This window comes from Alosa pseudoharengus, unplaced genomic scaffold, assembly GCF_046254945.1.
Source record: "Alosa pseudoharengus isolate Yale_2024_CS ecotype anadromous, Long Island Sound unplaced genomic scaffold, YU_APseudo_1.1 YU_APseudo_1.1_scf_15, whole genome shotgun sequence".
Classification (NCBI taxonomy): domain Eukaryota; kingdom Metazoa; phylum Chordata; class Actinopteri; order Clupeiformes; family Clupeidae; genus Alosa; species Alosa pseudoharengus.
This window is the reverse complement of record NW_027468620.1, coordinates 36,376,227-36,403,726: the sequence shown is the minus strand read 5'-3', so window position 1 is coordinate 36,403,726 and position 27,500 is coordinate 36,376,227. Positions and strand designations below refer to the sequence as shown.

Sequence of the window (27,500 nt, the reverse complement as noted above, 5' to 3'; positions counted from 1 at the left end):
ACAACATAGATTTAACTGCGAGCGATTTAGTAAACATTTCTACAAACATGAATCTCACCTGCATTTATCACGCGGTCTCTCTCTGCGTGTAGGGTAAGTAGAACATCTCAAGACTGCGCAGATATCCGTGTTTCCTCCCCCAGCGTTTGCCTCACCTCCTTCTCAGTGGAGCCGGACGCGCTGCGCTCAGGAGGCTTGTTCAGACTCAAGTGGCGGGGGCTGAGGCTCAGTGTGCATGTGCAACAGTTTTCATGAGACTAATGACAGGAGTGCGCCCTCCAGTGGTACAAAGGATATCACAAGAGACAGAGCTGGCAATCTGGTATTACCGTTTCTCAAATCATCATTAGCATTTGCACAACAGTTAGTGCATTCCTTAAATTAATGAACTGCACCGCATAGTGGATTGCCTGCAAAAGCGTGTATCTAGCTCAAAATGCTTTGTTTATGGCTGAAAATGAAATATTTATAATAATGAAGTGTCAGTGCAATCAAAATGACAAGTCCTGACACAATTGAATATGTCAAACTGTTTTGTCTTGTCGATAGGACAGTTTATTCTGTAAGTATTTCTAATGAACACTGCGCAACGCAGCACCATTTTCTATTTCAAAACTACAAAGTTACACATTATTGTGTGTAGAGGGGGTTGATTGCAAGAAAGTGGATATGTTTCAAAGTTTTTTCTGTTGACAGACATTGTGACAGTATGAAGAAAACAAAGGTTTTTACAGCACTGTGCAAATTAAAATGACCAGTAGGCTATAAGTATAGTATATACAGCAGGGAAAATAAGTATTGAACACGTCAACATTTTTTTTCAGTAAGTATACTTCCAATGAAGTGATGAAATTTTCACCAGACATTAGTATTAACTCAGATAATCCACCCATATAAAAAAATCCAAACATTACTGTAAAGTCCATAGGTAGAGTTATGTGTAATAACGTAGAATGACACAGGAAAAAAGTGTTGAACACGCCTGCTGAAGCCTTTATTCGTAATGACAGCTTCAAGGCATTTCCTGTAGGACAAAACAAATCAGTCAGACACAGTATTCTGGTAGTATTTTGGCCCATTCTTTTAAACAGATAGTTAATGTTGAAGATTCCAGGGTTCCCTCTTGTGAATCCTGATCTTTAGTAAACTTCCAAAACTGTTCAATTGGATTGAAGTCAGGGCCTTGATTTCCTTTCTCTGAAACCAGTTGAAAGTGTCCTTTGCTGAATGGTTTGGATCATTGTCCTGCTGGAAGGTCTAGCCATGTCTCATCCTCATCATCCTGGTGGATGGCAAGATTCTCCCGTAACAAAATGACTCCATTCATCATTCCTTCAACTGTATGAAGTCTGCCAGTACCATGAGATGAAAACCCCACCCACACCATGATGCCACCATCTCCAAACCTCACTGTTGGTAGGGTATTTTTAGGGTGATTTCTCCTCCAAATATGGTGTGTAGTATGACATCCGAAAAGTTCAATTTTGCTCTCTCCTGACCAGAATACATTCTCTCAGTATTTCATAGGATTGTCCAAATGTTGTGTAGTAAACTTTCAACGAGCTTTGACAAGTTTTTCTTCAGTAATGGAGTCATGCTGGATGAGTGTGCATAGAGACCATGGCGGTGGAGTACATTACCTATGATTTTCTCTGTAACAATTGTACCTGCTGCCTCCAAGTCTTTCTGGAGCTTTCTCCAAGTGGTCCTTGGCTCTTGGGCTACATTTCTGACTATCCTTCTGACTTCCTGGTCAGATATCAAGAGATCAAGGAGAATCTGTCCATGGCCAGTTGATGATGCAGTGATGTTCTTGCAGATAATGGCTCCAATACTGCTTGCTGGATGATTCTGTTTTGAAGTTTTGAAGTGCATCTGTAACCAGTTCCATTGATATGCAAAGGTTTTGGGAGAGCTCTTTGCTTTTACCATTCATAAAATGTTTCTTGTGTGACACCTTGGTAACAAAAAAACTTTTTATAGCCCACTACTATGTACTAACCCAGCTTATATCAATTTGCACAGATAGTAGGGATAATTTCTCTAACTACTTATAGATTCCTGTTTGTTCCTTGCCCTTGTGTACTGCTTTTTCTTAGCGTGTTCAATACTTTTTCCCTGTGCAATTCCACTTTTTTACTCATAACTCTACTTTTAGACATTAATGTTTGGATTTTTATATATGTGTGGATTACCTAAGTTGATACTAATGTCTGGTGAAAATTTCATGCGAATAGATACTTACTGAAAAAAATGTTGACGTGTTCAATACTTATTTTCCCCGCTGTATAGTAAAACACCCCTTGGTCAGAGCTGTGCACCACTGTACATATTTCTATACATCCTGACGTTCCTGTCTGTCAGGTCACATATATTTACATATGTGCTAGACAGACTATGACAACTAGATATGACAGCTCGTTTAGCACATTTGCATGTAATGACACAAGCGTTGAAATAAGGCCAATTTGTTTTATGGGGTAGGACTATTCAGCAACACAATTGAAAATAAATAAAAGAAACAACAAGATCAGTTGCATGTATGTACTAAAGCATGTGTTAAAGATGGGGGGGGGGGCTGGTTAATGACGTGCACAAGTGATAAGATGAGTAGTTTGAACAAACAGTTTTGAGAAATTCGATTCTGATCTGAAAAACGGGCCAAAACAACGGAGAAAAACTATGAATTTCAAAGAATTTCTTGAAGACAGCTACGATTAATAAAAAAACCAAAAACATTTTTCTCCATTAAGTTGCCTGGGCGATTTAGAACAACAAATACTTGATTGATTGTGCAACCAACCCGGGCCAATTTTCCGTACTTGGCATCTGGATACACAATGACACAGTTATATTATGGACATAGAAAGGCCAGGGAGTTATGGACTCAGACAGGCAGATTTTAGACTGTTTAATGTTTCTTAATAATCATCACATTGAATCTAAAGAAAAGAAGGTTTACATCTCGGTTCAATGCTTAGTTTGCAAACATTTCAATAGAGAAGAATTACAGCTCTCTGTGTTAGCTAGCGTGAACTGTAGTGAAATGTTGTGTCTATCACGCGGTCAAGGCAGAGGACAGGACAGAGGTGTCCGATAAGTGTGAATACGTGGTGTGTGTGTGTGAATACGTGGTGTGTGTGTGTGTGAATACGTGGTGTGTGTGTGTGTGAATACGTGGTGTGTGTGTGTGTGAATACGTGGTGTGTGTGTGTGTGAATATATGGTGTCTGTCCGATTAGTGTGAATACGTGGTGTGTGTGTGTGTGTGTGAATACATAGTGTGTGTGAATACATAGTGTGTGTGAATACATGGTGTGTGTGAATACATGGTGTGTGTGTGTGTGTGTGTGACCCAGCGCATGCAGGGAGCAGTCAAAAATTACAAAAGAACCCTAAACATCATTGAAGTAAATCATTGAAATAAATGCCCTCAAAATCATTTTCATGTAATGTTACAGTTATGATTTTCACTGGTCTGAAAAACATGAAAATACAAAATATCAAACATGGTTCATTTAAAATAGAATATGACACATCTTCATCTCTGCAAAACACATACAGTACATTAAAAACGTATGGCAAATATGTAGTTGTTATTGTTAAAAATTAAAATGCTATGATGCTTTTCTGAAAGCCGGTGAATTTTTTTTCTTTTATTTAGTGCATTCTATGGACTGTAATCCTTTGATTGTGTAAAATCATTTGTTTATCTTACTTGGGGTAACAGAAATGTTCATAACCACATCATTAGTATAGAACACACAAAAGAGTTGAGGAAACTGTTATACTTTCAGAATGACACCATTTCTGGTCTGAAGGCACTTTTGTTCTTAACAAAACAAAACTACACATTGCAGCTTTCAACTGTGAAAAGTAAATTGACCCTTTGGTGGACAACAGTGAGTTAGTTATCCCAAATGCCACTTTAAAAAACAAAACAAAAAAAAAAAACACAGAAAGTACAAGCTAAAGTGATGTTTTTCGGAAGCACTTTGAAAGCATACTGGCATCAAAGTAAAATGCGTATCAGTTCAGTTTCAACTTAACAGTAACTGCTAACAAGCAGCACATTGCCAAACACTTCATCAGTACCAATGTGACCTCTTCTCATGTCAGCACCATCCTGGTTTCTGAATCATAATTATTCACATGCCATTATGGTCATCCAGAATCACAATATATATATGGACACTCTGGATATATACCCTATACCTATGGATATATACCCTAACCTATTTACATATTTTCCAGGCACTTGGTTGGATCCAAACTAGATTTTTTATGTTTTTTTTTTAAGTTATTCATATGTTTCCAAGCTAATTCAAAAGAAGCATTCTTAAAATAGCCCAATCAAGTTATATTAAAGGCATAATTGTCTGATTCTGTAAAAAAAAAAAAATACTCTTGCTCTAAAAAATTACGCAATTCTGAATGAACAGTGGAAATATATTTTTTTTCTTTCATTCCATGCAAGTTGTAATTTTTATAGCTGTTGGTACATGAGTATACTCAGGTGGGCTCAGGTATATACTCAGGTATACTCATGTTCTTCTGTCTTCATATTGAGGTCATTGTTAGCCCAGGAGCATTCTTACTCTGACAGGAAAAACGTCCAAAAGCTGCACACCTCTACTCGTTACAAGTATATTTAACACATGAATGAAGAGTAGTGTCCACAAACAGACTAAATGAGACCACAACAGTGTCCACAATCAGACTAAATGAGACCACAACAGTGTCCACAATCAGACTAAATGAGACCACAACAGTGTCCACAATCAGACTAAATGAGACCAGAAGAGTCCAGGGGGGAGATGTGCTGCACATCACAGCACTCACGGTGAACAACCATCACACAACCATCATACAACCATCACACAACCCTGCTCAAAAAGACCTGGGGAAAGTCACCTCATATTGTTACTGATGTGCAAAATCTCTCCTCAAATATGCACAATGCAATGCATCTAAATCCAAATACTGTTTTGTAAATACGATAGCTCCATTATCTCAATAAGAAATGAAGCGACTGAGCTACTGTCTAGTTAAATGAGCTGTCAAGTATCCAAAACACAAATGAAAGTGACCTAGTGGACATCCACAGTGATTCACCATGAAAGTGACTCTGATTAATCAAGAAGGATTCTGATTCATCCTGGGTGACTGATTCAACAGGAGTTGTTTTTTTGTTGTTGTTGGGGGATTTAGGGATTGTGAATGTGGATTGTGGACACAATCTGGGATCCATTAATAAAGACTACAACAAAACATGCATTTAGGGAAAAAAATCATTGCCACTAAAATACAACAATCAACAAATACAAATCAGTTATAATATTCTAAATGTCTCATCACACACTGGGTGGTGTACAAGTTTGACAGCATGCATTTCTTTGCAGCTTTTCATTCAAGAATGTCAAAAAAGGGTTAGGGAGAAAATGCCCAAGCATATTATCAAACAAATATGGACAACTAGGTCAGTGTTTTTCAACCTTTTTTGTGCCACGGCACACTTTTGACACTTGTCAACAAAATGTCCCATGGCACACTAACATCCTGTGTGAAGAAAAAATAAACGTACCATAACCATAGCCTAAAATTTCAAATAATACACAGATATGGCCTTATTATGGCTTCTATGCAAGACCTGCTTAATAAAACAAGCGCCCTCTGTTTCATTTGTAGGTGACTATATCTAATTTAATTGTTGTTATGAACTGGATATGTGATGATTCTGTGAATATGGGGCCCCCGTTGTACAATGCCTGCATACCACAAATAGTGCAATCATACAATCAATGAGAGCATGTGGTTATAAATTCTTTGATGCAACAGTTGCTTTTCTGGACCAGTGAGTGACATTTGGGTTATTTTCTGTGGGACACCTGATGATCTCTCACGGCACACTAGTGTGCCCCGGTACAGTGGTTGAAAAACACTGAACTAGGTAACGTTACAGGCAAACGATACAGTAACTGCCTTCTCTGTGACCTACACTGGGGATTGTTTTTCTCTCCTTATATGATTGTTGAGGAGGATATGTGCATGTGTGTGCGCAAGTATGTGTGTGTGTGTGTGTGTGCAAGTGTGTGTGTGTGTGCACACGTGCGTGCATGTGTGTGTGTGTGTGTGTGTGTGTGTGTATAAATGTAATGTTCAAATGAACATGCTATTCCATAGTGTTACTGTCGGGGATTGGCATGCACTTTACTGTGAATGCTGACATCTCAATATGTGGGAAGCCCAATTCAAGGACGTATCTTTAGCACCCTATTTGGAGTTTCTGTACAATCAAGCACAGCAGTGTGAACCTATTTACACGATTTTCAGTCAAGTTACAACGACGAGGTCAGAGACAAGGTCAATGATCACATGTGCATGCTGGTTAAGTTCTGAGCAGGTCGGAAGACAGGTGTTGCTACAACAACAGGAATGCTTCTGTGCATTAGGCTTGCGGAAAAAAGAAAATAAAAATACTAAGAATGAAAAACAAATGAGAAGAGTGGCAAAGAAATGTACCAGAGGGATAAACGGCCTCTCTGTAGCTGCTAGAGGAGGTGAAATACATGTACCAGAGGGATAAACGGCCTCTCTGTAGCTGCTAGAGGAGGTGAAATACATGTACCAGAGGGATAAACGGCCTCTCTGTAGCTGCTAGAGGAGGTGAAATACATGTACCAGAGGGATAAATGGCCTCTCTGCAGCTGCTAGAGGAGGTGAAATACATGTACCAGAGGGATAAATGGCCTCTCTGTAGCTGCTAGAGGAGGTGAAATCGTACCCAGACACACACTCCACAGTGCTGAGCTCTCTGGGAAGCACTGAGATCGGGAAACTCCGAAGAGCAGACGTTTGGGTTCCTCCAGTAACTCTACTCTACTGGTTAGGGTGGCCATGATTGGGCCAAAGTTGCGATCTTACAGCTTTGTCAGGGTTAACTCCCAAACTGGTGGCAAAAAGCTGTTTCGGAGCAGAGTGTGTTAGTGTTTGTGTTTGAGAGAGTCTGAGGAAGCCCTCCTCATCACCACAGTGGCAACAGACAGGCCTAAGGTCTCTCTGAAGGGCACATTTAGCGGCTAACTGTGGCAGTAGTGTGTTAGTGGTTCATTTAGCGGCTAACTGTGGCAGAACTGTGGCAGAAGTGTGTTAGTGGTTCATTTAGCGGCTAACTGTGGCAGTAGTGTGTTAGTGGTTCCAGCTCCTCCAAGCAGCTCAGAGAGGCCAAAATGCCTCAAACAGTCACGTTCAGATGACCACAAACTCCCTCCGTCACCACCAGCAACATACCACTGTGTTACTGACAAACAAATACAATATAGTACAGTACAGTGAGATCAAATGAAGAATAAACAAATAACACTGTAAATGAACAACTGAGAAAGAAATGAAACGAAGTCTCCATTAGAGTCTCCAACGACTCCGACTCCAGCACACACTAGCTGCCCAACCATGACTCTGCATGAGTACTGTGCCTCCTGCGCTGGTGATCACAGATGAAGGCAAAACTCTGCTCTGAGAGGGAAACTGTAAAACTGCAGATCCAAAATGGTGGCATGGTTATACACCTCCTCTCAAAAGGCCCTTCCTAAAACCACCTGTGTGTGTCCTGGCTCAGACAAGTTGAAACAAATGAATGATGATGATGATGATGATGACCGATATGAATCAATCAGGAAACACTTTTTACAAACCGCATGGATCTGAATTCGATTTCATGAGTGTGGTCTATGACGTCAGTAGCTCCTACACACGACTATCTTAGAGCACAAGCTCCAGTCAACCTGTGGAACTCTTAATGGCGCATACAATTAAACTCTCCTACTGAAGTTCTCAAGAAGTGAAATACCTGCTGTGTGTCGTGATATAATAACGTTTAATAAACAATGATGCTACGGTACCTGCTGTGTGTCGTGATATAATAACGTTAATGTTGCTACGTGAGCACGTGCGTGTGTTAGCCAGGGTCCTGGCCTTACAGACGACCATCAACCGTCTCCACAGACAGCTACAAACAAACAGCAACTACTGACCTTGAGCTGCTGGGGTTATGATCTTGAGCTGCTGGGGTTATGATCTTGAGCTGCTGGGGTTATGACCTTGAGCTGCTGGGTTTATGACCTTGAGCTGCTGGGGATATGACCTTGAGTTGCTGTGGTTATGACCTTGAGCTGCTGGGGTTATAGATTTGTGATAGTAGTGTGTGAATTCTACTGTGAGTTTGTGAGTTTGTGAGTTTTTTCCCCGTTAATAGGTCGTCAACCCCCCCCGCAGGACCCTGGCTAGCAGAAGGCAGTGTGGGTCTGGCATCAGGAATCATGTGAGAGGAAAGCTTTTTTGGCGTCTGTGGCTAGAGGTGTCACGGCCCGATAGAGGCGACTCTGAGGCGGACCTGTGCCTGAACCCAGCCGGATCCGACCCACAGTCGACTGCTGCCCGAGCCGGACCGAGCCGGACCGAGCGGGTCATCGGCCGGTCCTGTGAGCTGCACTGAACTCTGGGATCACAGTAGCTGGCATAAAAAGATTTAGAAAATAATAATAATAATAATCATAATCATAATAATAAAATGTGAAATAAAGTGAAATTAGAATTCTCTATACAAAGTCTTTCACATAGTGAACAAAATCTGAAAGTCAAAAACAAAGTCATACAAAAAAAATGAAATGCATCTTGCTTTTTTCCTGTTGTTTTTTCTGTCAGTGTCAATGAAGCCTTTGATAAAGAACATAAAGGTCATAGGTCAAATCCTCTTTTTTTTAAAACAAGAGATCAGCCAGCCCACATCGCCCCCTGGTGGTGCCAGCCAACATTGCAGAATTATCACTCAGTCTGCAGGGAAATCCGTTGGCGTGGCGACCCCAGTGGCGAATCCGAAACTCCGAAAGATTCTCACCAAAATCCTCCTCAAGTTTCCTGCTGCGGTTTTGTGTGAAAGTGAACGAGCCACAGTCTGCGGTCAGGCCCGGCTACTTCTTCGCCAGCTGGAAGGGATTCTGGCCCTTTCGATAGGAAGGAGAAGATCATTAGCACACCTGTGCACTCATTAGCACACCTGTGCACCCACACAGATAAGAGCAGCACATGGACATGCTCCTGCCCCTCTCTAGTTGCCCATGGCCATGCTCCTGCCCCTCTCTAGTTGCCCATGGCCATGCTCCTGCCCTTCTCTAGTTGCCCATGGCCATACTCCTGCCCCTATCTAGTTGCCCATGGACATGCTCCTGCCCTTCTCTAGTTGCCCATGGCCATGCTCCTGCCCTTCTCTAGTTGCCCATGGCCATGCTCCTGCCCCTCTCTAGTTGTATGTACATAGGAAATGACTGAATAACTATTATAACACACCACACAGACATGCATGCAAAACCTGCATTTGTATTTTGTCACAACAATATATTAGTGTGTTTTCTTTAGCATTTTGTTTTATTCCAGTGGAACCCACACCATACACAAGGCATTTCGTATTACACACACACACACACTGACTGACATGACTTAGACAAATGACACCGCATGGAAAGACCTGAGGGTTGGCGGAAGCTTTTTTTAATAGGAAACTGGATGGTAAATATCTTACACACACGCAGACACACAGCACATAGCCAATGGACACTGTATTAACGAGAGATGCCAAGGTATAGTAAAACATAAGAAGCAATTGCAAATCCTCATGTAGGCTATCTTATTATGATTTCTCTCTGCCTTTTTCGGATGGCAATCTTGAGGTCCTTTGACCTTACAGTATGTTAACTTCCTGTCAAGGGAAGTGGATTCTTCATGAGGTGGATATTACATTCAGAATAGCTTGAGAAGACATGACCAACAAAAGCACGGACAGACAGAGAGACAAACAGAGAGAGAGAGAGAGGGAGAGAGAGAGAGAGAGAGCAGGAGTGAGGGAGAGAGAAAGAAGGACAGAGAAAGAGAGGGAGAAAGAGAGGGAGAGAGAAGGAGAGAGGGAGAGAGAGAGCAGGAGTGAGGGAGAGAGAAAGAAGGACAGAGAAAGAGAGGGAGAAAGAGAGGGAGAGAGAAGGAGAGAGGGAGAGAGAGCAAGAGAGGAGAGAGAATGAGAGGAGAGAGAAAGAAAGAGGGAGAGAGAAAGAAAGACAGAGAAAGAAAGAAGGACAGAGAAAGAGAGAGAGCAAGAGGATCGCTCATGTATTAGTGTGATGCTTTACAAAATGATGCATTTTTATTAAATCTGGTCATTTGATACCAGTGTTAATCCAGTTACATGTGGCATATATACAGTACACACACACACAAACACACACACACACACACACACACACACGCAGAGCTTGTCAAACTGAGCAGCAGTTTCTGGGTACACTCTCCAGTCAAATGACCCTCTGGTTTAGAACACAACACTGGTTTAGTTTAGCTCTTCAACGCCACTAAGATGAAACTCTTACAACAGTCGCCAGAGGATTCATATGTTCTGAAATACACTTCAAATAAACACAAAACTCCGAACCGAATGGGTGTGGAGGGCGAAAGGTCCACGGGTGGCTTTGTTTGGCGTCGTCTTCGTTTAAATAAGATGGCCAGCCGAGGACGCCGCCAGGCGGACTGACCCTACAGCTGCGTTGGCCACCAGGTCCATAACATACACACGGACGTATAGAATATACCATTTATAACTACAGACACATATCCGGTATAGAATATACCATTTATAACTACAGACACATATCCGGTATAGAATATACCATTTATAACTACAGACACATATCCGGTATAGAATATACCATTTATAACTACAGACACATATCCGGTGGTGCAGGATTATAATAACGATAATAACCATAATGTCGACCGATAAATTCCAGGAAAAGAAAGGCAAGACAAATACAAATTAAATATAGCCTGATTCATTTGAAAAGCAAGGCATAATACGCATCCACATATCTGGTCATATGTACACATCTAACGATCCAAAGGCAATGAGACGCGGGGCAAAGCTTTGAGCAGTGTTGCTGGGTAACAGTAACCAGTTCCATGTTTTCTGATTGAATCATGACAAGAAGTTTACCAGAAAAACAAAAACAAAAGCTTTCCATATATCAATGGCAACGTTCCAGAACATTAAGGCTCAGGAATCTTGGCAGCAACATGGCTCCAAAAGTGGCCCTGTGTATCCCCATCTTTAAAGAGGAGGGGTCATTGGCTTAGCTGTGAGGTCAGCTTACACTGCTGGACAGATGCAGCGGAAAGCGAAGCAGCATATGCATTCTTATATCTCTGACTGAAGCTCAGCATTTACTGTATATTCAGCTCATTCTTATATCTCTGACTGAAGCTCAGCATTTACTGTATATTCAGCTCATTCTTATATCTCTGACTGAAGTTTAGCATTTACTGTATATTCAGCTCATTCTTATATCTCTGACTGAAGCTCAGCATTTACTGTATATTCAGCTCATTCTTATATCTCTGACTGAAGTTTAGCATTTACTGTATATTTAGGTCGATGGAACACAAACGAGTTCATTTACAACCAGACATCTGAACAAAAAGCTCTTTGTTTACTCTGAGATTAAAATGGAATCATCACACACTTTTGTGACTGGCTAGCTAACCCATGTGTGTCCCGGATAGGTTAGCTTAATTGGATTCCCAACATGTTTTGAAATGAATCTCGGAGCAAGGTGCAGAGCAGTGGATAACAGCTGAAGTATTCCATGTTGAACAGTCAAATAAAGCTGCCTTCGAACTGGAGACTGGAACAAATGGTCTCAGTATCTCATCCAGTAATGGACATGAGATAGTTTGTGAGGATTAATCAATCAGATTGTTTGATTATTACTCTAGCTCTACTGCATGGTTTGCCAGTGGTGGGACAGGTGTGTGACTCATGGTTAAGATGGACACTAGTGTCAGTGCTCTCCGGGTGCCAGTTCATGCTAGTGGCTCCATTTTAATCTCTTGCAAACATTCATAACAACGAAAAGCCAACATTTCATTCCAGCTCCACTGGTCGGTCAGTGCAGCGTGGTCTAACCCAGGTAGAACCCCACTCCAAGGTGGATTTAACCCGGGTCTAACCCGGGTTGAACCCAACTCTGAGGCAGATTTAACCCCGTTTTGGCCTGGGTCTGGCCCGCATCAGGAGTGGGATTCTACCTGGGGGCATACAACACAACACAACACAACACAAGTCCTGATACAATAAGTTAATAAAGCAATATCAGTTCTCATTATGCACAAATATCATGCGTATGCAGCAACAGTATATTTCTTTCTTAATCAAAACATTTAGAAATAATGCATAGGTATAAAAATCCATTACATAAACAACATAGCAGTAATAAAAAATAAACAATCTGTACAAAAAACTGCCTTGTATTTTTTTTTGCATGTTTGTTTTTTGTCAGTTTTTTTTTAACAATCAGTATAAGAGAGCAAATACAAAGTACAAAAATAAATATTCTATATACAATCACACACACTGCATTCTGGGATTAATGTCACTGCAAAACAAGAGCCAGAAAAAGACACACGTTAGCTCATGCCAAATCACAGAACTGAATCTCAAACATAGTACAACACAAACACAATTGTAGGATCCTGACTTGCTGAATGCTCTATAAGTCTGGGGTAATAAGTCAGGGCTGATACTGTATGATACTGACACCATACAGGAGTTTCCTTTCAGTCAAGGTCATATGATCAATATACGGTAGGGGTGTAACGGTACACAGAAGTCACGGTTCGGTTCATACCTCGGTTCGGACATCACGGTTCGGTACGAGTTCGGTACAATGGAGGGAAAAGCAAAACAAAAATGCAGAAAGCAATTTTTTTTATTGTGCATGTCTCAGGCTGTACCACCTAGTGTCATATAGTCTCTCCCCTGAGCTATCTGCAACACCCTGAAGTGTGTAAGATGTAAACAGTAGGCTACAATAAGTAGGCCTACCCAGACTCCATCTGTAACTTGTAAACAAAACAAGACAATCAGCTATAAAACTGAAAATAGGCCCACAGCATCTCTTATTTCTGAAAGTGCAAATTACATAGAATAATGATTTTAAATCCACTTAAAGGAACCATATGTAAGATTGTGGCCAAAACTGGTACTGCAATCACTTTAAAATCACTCTAGAGCGTTGTATCCCCTCCCCCTCCCCCGACTTGAGGTTGCCAACCCGGATGCCGAAACACTACTGACTTTGTGATTAGTAGATACAGTAAGTGGAGGGTGGCGCATCAGGCCAAAACACAACATGACATGACAAAACACAACATCAACATCAGTTGAGGGCTGCAACTTCACTTTTTAAATGACAATATCCTGGCCGGACTGCTGTTGTCAGTGATATAAGTGTTTGAAATGAACATGATTTCTTAATGTCTAATGACATATCAGGGCCATTTTATGATTCATTGAAATTCATTTCTTAAATACGGTTCCTTTAAGCAAGACCTTCAACATCCGTGTTTAGTTGTGGAAGGGTCTACAATTTGCCTCAATATTTTTCAATGTGTGTTCAGTAATAATCTACTAACTGTGAACATATCACACTATTTTGCCTTCTTTAAAAAAACGAAATGGCTCCTTTAATTTCATAAACAGACTACAACTAGAAGTCACGTGACTTTACCCTTCGACGTTAACTCACCGTAGCATGATTTGTTTATTAGCCCGGTTAGCGTTGACACGTTCTTTTACTGTCTATGCACCTAACACTACCAGCTCCTCATGTGAGAAGTTACAAGTTACTCTAACATAAAGGTAATTATCACACGATTTACATAGCTTTCTGTCATTACGAAATCATTGTAAGCCATAGGTTTTGCTCCTAATTGTATGTGTAAAGGCTGGTGAAGCGCAGGGGAAGTTTTTTTCTCTCTCGTTTCAGTGATTGGCAGCCTACATCATCTGGGTGATGGCGTGGATGTGTAGCATGTTCGATATATTTCCACTCACATAACGTTACCCAACAACTGCTGAACACCGCCGACACACAGTTTCCTCTTATCCACCACTCTTTCGCCTGTACTACTGTAACTAAAGTTCTCAAACTTGCGATCTTAACCAGCGGGTCCTCTAACTCTTGTGGGTCGCCACCACTCGCTTAGTGCTGCTATCTCTGGCTGACTGACTCGACCTGACAAAAAAATAACAGGCGCCAATCAGAGCTTCAGAGCTAAGGCGAGGCTACAGATTAGCGTTAGGTGTTGCTAAAGAACTCTCGTATTTAACAGTAATTCCGCATTACATTAGTTAATCCGCACAAGAGTTTTATGTATTTTTATACCGTGTATTCTCCGTGTAAATTCATGCACCGAACCGTGACACCCGTACCGTTTCGGTTCAATACGAATACATGTACCGTTACACCTCTAATATACGGTATATCATATCATATATAAGGTCAGTCAAGGTCATATGATCAATATACGGTATATCTGAACACTAAGGTCAGTCTAGGTCATATTGATCATTATACGGTATATCCAAACACTAAGGTCAGTCAAGGTCATATGATCAATATACGGTATATCTGAACACTAAGAAGGTCAGTCAAGGTCATATGATCAATATACGGTATATCTGAACACTATGAAGGTCAGTCAAGGTCATATAATCAATATATGGTATATCCGAACACTAAGGTCAGTCAAGGTCATATGATCAATATACGGTATATCTGAACACTATGAAGGACAGTCAAGGTCATATGATCAATATACGGTATATCTGAACACTATGAAGGTCAGTCAAGGTCATATGATCAATATACGGTATATCTGAACACTATGAAGGTCAGTCAAGGTCATATGATCAATATACGGTAAATCCGAACACTATGAAGGTCAGTCCCCTGCTGCAATGTTGGAGCATGATGAAGATATAATGAGGTGTAATAATTAACCATCCTATTGAGAATAAACTCCAAAAACAAGTTCACAGCTCACTTACTTTATTCCAACAGCCTGGTACAGGTAGACCATCCTCACCCTGGGGAAAGAGAAGGAAGGATGACAGAGAGGGAGAGAGAGAGAGAGAGAGAGAGAGAGGGTGAGACACCTTAAAAACCTTTAAACGGACAGTTATGACTCATGCTTTGTCTCATGCACCATTTGTCATCCTTCAAGTTTTGACATCACAAACCTCATGTGTGTGTGTGTGTGTGTGTGTGTGTGTGTGTGTGTGTTTCAATATGTCTGTGTGTGTTGTGTGTGTGTGTGTGTGTGTGTGTGTATGTCTCTCTTTGTGTGTGTGTGTGTGTGTGTTTCAATATGTCTGTGTGTGTTGTGTGTGTTTGTGTGTGTGTGTGTCTGTGTGTGTGTGTGTGTGTGTGTATGTCTCTCTTTGTGTGTGTGTGTTGGTGTTGATCATGCACACACACCCATGCATTGGGTCTAGTGGAGCTTCAGTGACCGGGGTCTGTCTCAGTTTGGCTATTAGCTTCCTACAATCAAACTCCGGTAACACTTTATTTTAATGTGTCGCTGTTACAGTGTACTTACCTAATTAGGTACAGTGGTACAACCTGTGTAACAACATGTACTATCAGGTACTATCATTGTACTTGCATAATGTATTTGTGGGTACCTACATATAATTGTTACATTGTAATACTGAGTGCTTTTACAAAACTTTGCCAATTTGCCTAAATTTTCATCAGAGGCAAAGAGCTGACCTGAGACCTGCTGGATGGGGTAAATCGGGTCATGATAGATTTGATATACAAAGCATGCTTAGCTCCAGTCAAGGCCTCATTGTCTTCAGTGTACATGTAACAGCTGTGCTGCTACAACCTTGTTACTCTTTGATACAGTGGAATAAACTGGAACAGGTCTTGTCTTGGAACAGGTCTACTAATTCACATGTACTGTGTGGTGTAACAGCAGACACATTTCAACACATCAATTACAGGATGCATAACATCATTGACAGGATGTATATATGTAGATGTAAGTACTTAACTGGTACACTTTATTTTAATGGGTTTATTCCACTGTATCAAAAGAGTAATAAATGTGTACCAACACAGTTGATACATGTACTACAGTATGTAGGGTAACGGCAGACATGTTCCAAGAAACCAATGACACAACATACATGTAATATGTAATTGTAAGTACTTAACTGGTACACTTCATTTTAATGGGTTTATGCCACTGTATCAAAGAGCAATAAGTGTGTACCAACACAGTTGATATATGTACTATGTAGTGAATTAGTAGACCTGTTCTAAGACATCGAAGACATAACATACATGTCATATGTACATGTAAGTAATTAACTGGTACACTTAATAGGTTTATTCCACTGTATCAAAGAGTAACAAGGTTGTAGCAGCACAGCTGTTACATGTACACTGAAGACAATGAGGCCTTGACTGGAGCTAAGAATGGTTTGTATATCAAATCTATCATGACCAGATTTACCCCATCCAGCAGGTCTCAGGTCAGCTCTTTGCCTCTGATGAAAATTTAGGCAAATTGGCAAAGTTTTGTAAAAGCACTCAGTATTACAATGTAACAACTATGTGTAGGTACCCACAAATACATAATGCAAGTACAATGATAGTACCTGATAGTACATGTTGTTACGCAGGTTGTACCACTGTACCTAATTAGGTAGGTACACTGTAACAGCGACACATTAAAATAAAGTGTTACCCAAACTCCATACAGCACACAGAGATCTGGGGTGTTGCCTAGTCCACTAACTCAAGTCTATGAATGCATCAGCACTATTCATCTTATTTCCCATTAAACAGACTTCACAATATACTGTGCATTATTAGCGGTGAGACTTAGGTATTAACTAATACCATTAAGTTTGACTTTCTATTAACAGGGATGAGACAAGCTGATGTGTTGTATGGGGGCATAGAAATTCAAAAAGGATTGAAACTCCCACAGGTATCTGATCTGCCATTGAAAAAGGTAGACCCTTTCATTTTCAAATCCCCTACCAAGCGCATTAATGTGGACCAAACTGAGACAGATCCTGTGACATGGTACTCTTCTGACTGGGGCCCTAATCTAAATGATGTAGCCATGGGGCGCTAATCTAAATGATGTAGCCATGGGGCCCTAATCTAAAGGATGTTGTAGCCATGGGGCCCTAATCTAAAGGATGTTTTAGCCATGGGGCCCTAATCTAAATGATGTAGCCATGGGACCCTAATCTAAATGATGTAGCCATGGGGCGCTAATCTACAGGCTGTAGCCATGGGGCCCTAATCTAAAGGATGTTGTAGCCATGGGGTCCTAATCTAAATGATGTAGCCATGGGGCCCTAATCTACAGGATGTTGTCGCCATGGGGCCCTAATCTACAGGATGTTGTAGCCATGGGGCCCTAATCTAAATGATGTAGCCATGGGGCGCTAATCTACAGGCTGTAGCCATGGGGTCCTAATCTAAATGATGTAGCCATGGGGTCCTAATCTAAATGATGTAGCCATGGGGCCCTAATCTACAGGATGCTGTAGCCATGGGGCCCTAATTTAAAGGATGCTGTAGCCATGCGGCCCTAATCTAAATGATGCTGTAGCCATGCGGCCCTAATTTAAAGGATGTTGTAGCCATGGGGACCTAATCTAAAGGATGTTGTAGCTATGGGGCCCTAATCTAAAGGATGGGGAAAGGGCAAAGTCTTTCAAAGAGCAAAGGAGTTTGCGCAGGAACTAAACTTATTGTGTGTCGTGTCGTGTCGTGTCGTGTAGTGTCAGTATGCCTACATCACTCAAACAGGCAGGTGGCATTTTAGCACCGAACACAAATCTCATAGATCCACATCACACAGAACTGGAGACCCAACTTCTTTTGGGTCGTAGCTTCGTTTGATTTGATACCATTAAATAATGATAAATGTAACAGAATATTACACATTACAGATGACCTTTCACTGCAACACCAGGACAGGATATCAGATGATGATCTCAGATCTCGAGGATCTCAATGACGAACTTTAATGAGTGAATTTGATCCTTCTACAGTAGAACTAATCAAAACTTTCTACAGATGAACTTATATGCTAAACATGCTCTTTCTCCCGTGACATTACTGTGGCCTATGGCAGAGAAGAGCCCGGAGAGGTTAACGCCAAACATGGGGAAAGCAAAGTCAAGGGAGAAAAGTATGGCATTAAATAAGTAGGTTAATCTGGACTAAGATAGGGAGGGAAATCTGTTTTGGTGGGTAAAGACTGGTATGTTAAAAAATAGAGTTACAGGATCACCAAATAAAGAAATAGTACGTACTGTAGATGACAATCAGAAACTATAGAAATGTATAATACTAAAGCAATTGGTGGATCTAAGTGCTACTGATTGAACATGCAAATACACTACAAATGCATTTGTTAGCTCTTTGATAATGTGTGTATTATTGTCTCTAGTATTTGTTAGCTCTGATTAAAACCAGTGGGACAGGCACTCTACACACATCAAGCATTATGTGTTTTGCAAGAGCATGCCTTATCTTATCTGACTAACAACAAACTGGAGGAGAGATTACAAATTAGCACCTCTCTCTCCTCAAACAAAACGAATCTGTAAAACCAGACAGGAAATCAGACAGGAACCACACGCAGGAAATAGAAACCCACAGCAAAAACCCCTCCCACAGCTGTGCTTGGGCTGAGGTTAGCCTGAGGTTAGCATGCATTAGCTTGAGTGCTACAAGTGCCCTAGCTGGCTAGCGCTCTACAGTGAGATCCTTCAACAGGCTCTAGGGGCCATGCTAGCCACAGCAGGAGTCGGAGCACGAGTGAGGGCGGGGGGGGGGGGGGGGGGGGGGGTCATCATACCACTGGGCAGGGGGCATCCAGCCCATCCAGGCCTGGCAAGCCTGGTTCACCTTTTTCCCCTTTAAAGCCTCGGAAACCCTGTTCATGAGATCAACCATTTACATCAGCAACTGTCCAGAGAGCTGCCCACACTGCCACCTGCTGGCTAGGTGGGCTAATCGCAGCCTGTCTGCAGGCCTGTTGACACCAGCCCAGAGCAACATGCAGGGCCGGTCAGACTGACAGGGTCAAGGGTCAAGCTGGATGAAATTAAGGTCAACAGGTCAAAAAAGACTGGCAGAGCCAACCTAGATGGCATTTCTGGAGCCAGCATTTCCCTTGTCCCGGTCAGTCCTGTTCCTGTGGAAGAAAACGCTCTCGAGGAGTTCTGGTCTCTGGTCTCTGATACATGTCAATTGTGATTAAGACAAAACACACACACACGCACATGCCCGCGCACACATACACATACACACAGACACACACACACACACACACACACACACACACACACACACACACACACACACACAAATAAACAGAGCCTGCATTAAAAAGCAGGTTCATTTCTAAAATCTCTTAAAGCCTTTAATGAAACGTTTCACGGACTCTTAGACCAGAACATCTCAGAGAGACCGGTTAGGGTCAGAGGTCAATCACAGAACCGGAGGCCCGGGGAAGGCCAGCAGGGTCCAGCCCATGTGGGACCGGTCCGCCCCTGCGGGTGGAACTTCCCCTGGCCTCACAGCGCCACGCTGAACGCAAGACATACCAACGGGCACGGGGCATCTAATCCTGGGGCTCCTTGGTCTCCCTTATCCCCTTTGGCCCCCCTGTTGCCTCTCTTGCCCCTCTCCCCCTGCAAACGACAGCGCATCAAACACAACACAGCCATCACACCTCCGCACACACACACCATTGAAAAGGACAGAACTATTTAAGACAATTGTCCGTAGGCTGTAAAGAGTATAAAGGATACAGAGGGTATAAAATATGAATAAATAAATATTTTTTGGAAAGTGTCACTAAGATTGAAAAGAGGAGCTGATTGGTGGGGAGAGTAAGTGGGAGGGGTTAGGGAAGAGGAATTCAACCAATGCCATTGGTGTGCGGATTGCATTTAATTGTTTAATTTATTGTTTTATCTATTAACTGTACCTTTAAAAGTTAATAAATAATATTGCCTTTAACAATAGCTGGAACCAGTGTCTCTGTTTGTTTGTTTGTCTGTTTGTTTTTGTTGGAAATTATTATATTAATTTAGGACAAAACAGTCTGCTTAAACTCCTTAAAGTGTCCGTGGACTCAGCAATTGGTCTAAAGCCCTAGTGGTTCAAAAGTGTAACTACAGGAGGGTCCATTACCGTTGCTAAAACATTGTGAAGATGAAATAATATTAAAAGAGGTCATTGGAAAATAATCTTGTATTTTAATAATTGCTGTACTGTTGTGCTACTTTATATTAGAATGAAGCATGATTGATTTATTTAGGTATTATCACTGTACATTAATTACTAATGATTGAATTGAAAAGATGTGAGTTAAACATCCCCTCAGTCCGCTCACCAAGTCAAAGGCTTTGAGGTGATCTTTAAAGGTTTCCTCTGAATTAGACAATGAAAGGATTGAAATTTAGCATCGTAAATACAGACCTCTGGGCAACATTCTCACAACGTCACAGTTGGGATATGAAGTTTAACCACACTGTTTGAAAAGTTTCTCTTCATAAATACAGTTTCTTACAAAATGGAGAGCAAAACAGCAGCACTGGAAGAGAAGAACATCTTCCGCACACACACACACACACACACACACACACTCAGAACATCTTCCGTATTCGTCAGTGGAGTAATTATAATATGTTACATTACAGTATATATCTGTGAGGAGTTCTAGTGTGGTAAGATCTTGCTGTATTGATTATGTTGTAAATCACCCAGTCACTTTCGTCTTCCACACACACACACACAAACACACACACACACAAACACACACACACACACACACACAATAACCTACTCATACACTAATGTACAGCCTAAAACAGGCTGCATATTCTTTCATAACATATATTATCATTTGTAAACACTAATGTCATGCTTATAACATGATTATAGACTATACAATATGCATAAAACCATAAATTGTCAGTGCATTATCTATAAATATACTGATATTGATCAACACCAATATAAGCTTCTAGACCAGTGCTGCTGTTTTGCCCACAACACAGTGGCAGCTTGGTGTGGTGGTTTGGTGAGACTGTGGCACACAGGCCTGGGGGTAGAATATTACAGCCAGAGTGGCCGTGGAGAGAACACAGGAGGTCAGTGGAACGGGAGTGAGGGAGAGGAGGAGGAGGAGGAGGAGGAGGAGGAGGAGGAAGAGAGGAGAGGAGGAGGAGGTGTATTAACCCGGGCTATGACATTAGAGTGCAGGGCAGCCAGGAGGCCGAGGGGTGGGAGAGGGACAGAGAGGACGAGCCAGGCGGACGCGCCCCCAGGAGACAGAACAGGGAGCAAGGGAGGAAAAGGGGAAGAGGAAGACCTGCGGAGAAAAAGAAACAGAAACAGAGGGAGGAGGAGAAGAGAGGGAGAAACAGAGGAGGACAAGAGTAAAACAGCACTGTGTGCAGATGCCCCGCTCAGCATCATTAACTGGGCCCGTAATCTAATCTTATCTAATCTAATCTAATCTAATGCTCAGCATCATTAACTGGGCCCGTAGCTAATCTTATCTAATCTAATCTAATCTAATCCTCAGGGCACAAGAGTCCTCTATTGGAATTTGAATTTTAAAAGGGCAGTGCAAATTAGTGCAAATTATTTTCAATTTATATCATGTTCTGTTACCTCAGTTTAGCTACACTAAGGTTTATTTTAAATCAAAATTGGATCGCATTCCTCATTCCAGGGACTCATTCCTTAAAAGGCAATGATGAGTGAGTGCATAGCCCCAGTTATGGATGCTGAGAGACCCGTGACATGTCTGGACATCCGGTGTAGGAGTCACCCACACAGACCAATCCAATCAGTGCATTAAGGGTTAATGGGAAGGAGGCGGAGAGGGACAGAGGAGAAAACAGAAGCAGCGTAGAGAACATCACATTATAGCAAAGAAAACAGAAACGCAGCGTAGAGAACATCACATTAGAAAGAAAACAGAAACGCAGCGTAGAGAACATCACATAGCAAAGAAAACAGAAACGCAGCGTAGAGAACATCACATTATAGCAAAGAAAACAGAAACGCAGCGTAGAGAACATCACATTAGAAAGAAAACAGAAACGCAGCGTAGAGAACATCACATAGCAAAGAAAACAGAAACGCAGCGTAGAGAACATCACATTAGAAAGAAAACAGAAACGCAGCGTAGAGAACATCACATAGCAAAGAAAACAGAAACGCAGCGTAGAGAACATCACATAGCAAAGAAAACAGAAACGCAGTGTAAAGTACATCACATTATAGCAAAGAAAACAGAAATGCAGCGTAGCCTAGAGAACATCACATTAGAAAGAAAACAGAGAGACACATTTGTGGTTTTGCGATGGCTATTTGAACCTTTATGCTGAACCAATGTACAGGGGGGAAATCTGGAGGGGTTCTATAGGGGTTCTACAAAGATTTTAAGAAGGACTAAGGTTATGGACGACAACACTAAACGGATTTTCATGTCATTGTATGAAGACATAAAAAGCAACTCTGCCCAGATGACACCGGATATTGGAATGGGTCTGTCTTAGAACCAGACCAGGGCCCAGTTTCCCCGATAACGATGGATACGCACACTTATGAGGGTTTTCTACAATTCATCTTAAGATAGTTTGTTTGGTTTTTCCGACTGTTTCCCGAACATGCGCGTAGCGTGAACGTGTGTGCACTGCTCCTAAGATGCTCTTACGTGAAGCTGTCCACGTTAATAGTGCTGAAATATCCTCTAATCTGATGGGGATGCCAGGTGACTGCATGTCACATCTACTGTAGGCCTACTACCGTTTAAACTTCGGATCTACACATTAATTCACATCCATACGAAAATAGCAAAAGCTTGACATCTGCATGTAAACATCCCAAGTAGGCTATATACCACACACAGACATACATAATTGTAATTATTTAAGATTAGATTGTTGCACCGTGCAATAATGTTTCGCGGTGTCACTTAACAACACGTTTGAAGATAAGAAAGAAGTCGAGTAAGAAAGTGAGGAAATGTGTACTGTAGGCTTAGATTTAGACGCAGCACAGACTAAACCACATGTTCCTTTCTCTGCTTTTACCTCATAGGCCTAATAAAAGATTACACTTAGACAAAGATAATGGCAAACTATTCTGGCAACATTTCATGACTTGTATGCTTGTATGAAATGTATGCTATTTTGCACGCTAAAATCTGATTAATCAATCATCACAAGTAAATACAATAAAGAATGGGAGTTGGATAATGTATTCTAAGTTGTAATTCCCCTGTATGTCCTGTTGGTGACCTCAGTGAGAAGTACCTGTTAAGACGCTCTTAGCCAGTAACGAGAACTCTGGATCACTCGTAGATCTACGAGTGTTTTCACGACGCTCTTAAGCTACGATGGTTTCGGGAAACAGTCGGCAGATCTTAAGACGTTCGTAAGAGGGACTTTACGACCATCTTAGGCTTACGATGCTTTCGGAAAACCAGGCCCAGAACCAGAACCAGAACCAGACCAGAACCAGGCCAGAACCAGACCAGAACCAGTCCAGGACCCAATCCATTTCAGAACCAGAACTTGGGTGTTCCATTCTGCAGCCGAAATGAAGCCTTGCCAGAGCTCTGTAATAAACCATCTGGACAGCCCTGGGCACGACTCAAAAGAAGCGTCTGGATCTCAAGACTATTACTGACCATATTTCTCCCGTTTGGCATTTTCTGGGCGCCTGCAGGCAGACTGTGAAGCCTGAAACCCCTTTAGCAGACAGACACACATCGCCTGCAGCAGTCAGTGTGCTTCAAAGCAAACACACGCACAGATACACACACACACAGACACACACACACACACACACAGACACACACACACACACAGACACACAGACACACACACACACACACAGACACACACACACAGACACACAGACACACACACACACACACACACACACACACACACACACACACACAGACGCACACACACACACACAAACACACACACACACACACACACACACACACACACACACACACACACACACAGACGCACATAGCCTGCCGCAGTCAGTGGCTTAGTTCTGTGGCCACTCAGAGCCGCAGAGAGGACATTAGCATGACAAACGGTCAGCTTAGTGTAAGATGATCACGTGCCGCGCTCGCTCGCACTCCAGGGGCTCGCCGAGGACTTTTCGACTGGGCTTCAAAGCAAACACACTCTCACACACACACACACACACACACACACACACACGGCCCTGTGCCAGTACACTGATCCCCCACCGCACGCACGAACGAACGGAACCAGAGGGGGCCACTCGAGAGCGTTTGATCATCCGCAGAGACACATCCATTTTTAATTAGCCATTCTAAGTTTAAACAGCCATCACAAAACCAACAGCACGATTGGAGAGTGATATAGGGAGCGTGAACAGCACAGAGCAGGAACAGGAATAGAACTCGTCACAGCTATATCCTGCACCCATGCTGACTACAAGAGCATTCAGTCTGAAGCACTTTAAAGAACTCACAAAGCCACCTGTGAATACATCTGAATTCACCCAAGTTCTGCACAGATGGACATGACTGCGGCCACTCAAGCCTGTGTCAGCGCCAATATGGAGGCCACTGCGGCCACTCAAGCCTGTGTCAGCGCCAATATGGAGGCCACTGAGGCACAAGCCTGTGTCAGCGCCAATATGGAGGCCACTGAGGCACAAGCCTGTGTCAGCGCCAATATGGAGGCCACTGCGGCCACTCAAGCCTGTGTCAGCGCCAATATGGAGGCCACTGAGGCACGAGACCAGTGTGGTTTACATCGGAATGAGCCTGTCAGTGTCATCAGAACAGGATCATGGGTGAAAACATATGAACATTTTATTCATTTACGTTTGCAGCGGTCATGCTACACGTGCCTGGTCAGAACGATAATACTATATCCCACAGGGGCTTTGCACTGTCAAAATAAAAGCCAGCGTTGTCTTACCCTTGTGCCTTTCAGCCCAGGTGGTCCAACTAAACCCTTTAAAATAGAATGGTACAAACCCTTGCAATGTTAGCCACTGTTACACTGTTATTCAACATATGATCTAATCTCCCATGTCACGTGTGTGTGTGTGTCACTCACAGGGATGCCTTGAGGCCCGATTGGTCCAGCTACTCCCATGTCTCCTTTATCTCCCTATACACGTCCAAATCAGAGAGGACAACATGTTACCAACATGCCATACTGACCGCATACACAGTCATATAGAACATGCCATACTGACCGCATACACAGTCATATAGAACATGCCATACTGACAGCATACACAGTCATATAGAACATGCCATACTGACCGCATACACAGTCATATAGAACATGATATACTGACCGCATACACAGTCATATAGAACATGCCATACTGACCGCATACACAGTCATATAGAACATGCCATACTGACCGCATACACAGTCCTACAGGACATGCCATACTGACCGCATACACAGTCATATAGAACATGCCATACTGACCGCATACACAGTCATACAGGACATGCCATACTGACCGCATACACAGTCATACAGGACATGCCATACTGACCGCATACACAGTCATATACATACACAGTCATTTGGGGGAATCAATATAAACCACATGATGAATAAAGGCAAGTAATAAAGGCAGCTCCAAAGAAGGACCAGTTTCTGACTTTCGTATAATTGTTTTAGGTTTAGGGTGAAAGGGATGCAATAAGACATGTGTATTGTATGTTTTGGGTTTGGGGTGAAAGGGATGCAATAAGTATATAATATGCAATAAGTATATATATTTATTTATATATATATACTTTATAAATGGACTGGGGAATCACACTGAGCCTTAAAGGACAAGTTTGGTATTTTACACTTAAAGGCCTGTTTTCAGATAGTTTATGATTAAATAGAACGTTTAAGATTGAAATTTGGACACATGCTGCTGTCCTGAGAATTGTCGGTTTCTGTGGTAGCACCTCCCCACCTCCACAATGGCTGCATACTGTAGGTGCACTGAAACAATCCTTCCTAAAACGCAAATCTTGTGTAAAATGCCAAACTTGTCCATTAAAGCTGTTACATACTCGCCATTCCCGACCTGTAGTGTGAAAATGTGATGTTACAGGAGCGCCATTACCATTTATACTCGCGCGTGATGATCGCAACTTGTGAAAAGGCTATGGCTACCTACTTTACACGATATAAGTAAGAAATCTCAGCTGTCAGTAGGATTGGCGTCAATGGCAGTAAAAACTAGCCTTTGTGATGATACTTAAGACTACGGTTGCTGCTATTCACAACTACCATCATTACCATCTAGTTTCCAAGGTGTGTGCAGAGAGATAGATAAATACTCTATTCATCCTGAGAGAAGTTTTAATAATTTAAAAATGTTAGCTAAATGCTAGCCAGCTAAAAGTAGCTTGCTAGCAGCTGGCTGAGATTGTGTAATTTTCTAAAGTGGAAAGAGATTTGTTCAGGTCTTCAGCAGATATCCTTTGGTTAAAAATAAATCTTTTCTATTCTTTCCTTCATTCCACGTGTTGCAACTTTTGCTCGTAACTTATCCAGCAAACTATTAAAAATTCATGACTGTAACAAAACAGTTCTCCGAACAGCAACTCTCGCTTGCCCTCAAACTCGTCCATCTTCCTGTTTCCACTAGGGAGTGGTTTACGACCTGGCTGGACCTGGCCAAAATCCTGGCGTGCCAGCGAGATTTTGAAGTGACATTGTCGCGCTACAGGTTGGGAACATCGAGTGTAAATGGGCCATTAGTCTGCTGCTCGTGTGTAGGAGTGTAGGGGTGGGGGGGTGTGTAGGGGTGTAGGGGTGATAGTGTGTGTAGGTGTGGAGGTGTGTGTAGGTGTGTAAGTGTCAGTGTGTGTGTGTGTAACTGTGGAGGTGTGTGTAGGTGTGTAACTGTGGGGGTCTGTGGGTGTGTGTATGTGTGTAGGAGTAGAGCCTGCTACGTGTGTGTGCTGTGTGTGTATGGAGGTGTGTGGAGGTGTGTATGTGTGTGGAGGTGTGTGTGTGTGTGTGTGTGTGGAGATGTGTGGGAGTCGGGGTCACTCGTACCCTTTCTCCCTTTGGTCCTGCTGGTCCAGAGACTCCTGCTGGCCCTATCAGGCCCTAGGGAAGAGGAACAGACAGAGGATGAGGTCAAGAGGTCAAGAGGTCACTTCTCTTCAGACGGACATCAGACTCCTGAGAAGAACAGGGAATCCAGGGCATCAGGGCTTTCAGGAGGAGACACACAGCAATGTGGAACACCACTGCATCAACAAGCTTTCTGAAGGTACAGCATGGGCTCAGATCTCACTCAGCAATGCCAACTATTCGCTAAGAAATCCAAATGAGCAGCAGTCTGCGCGCTGTTGTTGGGAACATGGGGTGAATGTTTGGATCTGTCATTGACAGATATTCTATGTCTTTCGAAAGCTTGTTGATGAAACACATTCACAATGAAAATGCATCAAAAGGAAGTTAAAAGAGCAGTTAAATATATTCCTTGGGCTGCTCCCTCCTCATTGGACAGCACTCC

At 42.3% G+C, this 27,500-nt stretch overlaps 1 protein-coding gene and 1 long non-coding RNA gene across 2 annotated transcripts in view; both read right to left on the bottom strand.

Annotated features, from left to right (window-relative positions):
- Positions 1-9,530: 9,530 nt before the first annotated feature.
- Positions 9,531-19,575, bottom strand: LOC143123895 (uncharacterized). The gene is made up of 3 exons (XR_012986940.1): positions 19,529-19,575; positions 14,930-14,968; positions 9,531-12,473 (listed from the first exon to the last, which is right to left on the bottom strand). It is a non-coding gene; the product is annotated as an uncharacterized LOC143123895 (long non-coding RNA).
- A 5,002-nt stretch (positions 19,576-24,577) lies between these two features.
- The window catches only part of col13a1 (collagen, type XIII, alpha 1), a gene marked incomplete at its 5' end in the record, with an annotated part of 15,459 nt that continues 12,536 nt past the window's right edge, over positions 24,578-27,500 (bottom strand). The window contains 4 exon segments of the mRNA XM_076285248.1: positions 24,578-24,622; positions 24,926-24,961; positions 25,067-25,120; positions 27,035-27,088. Of these exon segments, the coding sequence (XP_076141363.1) occupies positions 24,578-24,622; positions 24,926-24,961; positions 25,067-25,120; positions 27,035-27,088 (189 nt within the window).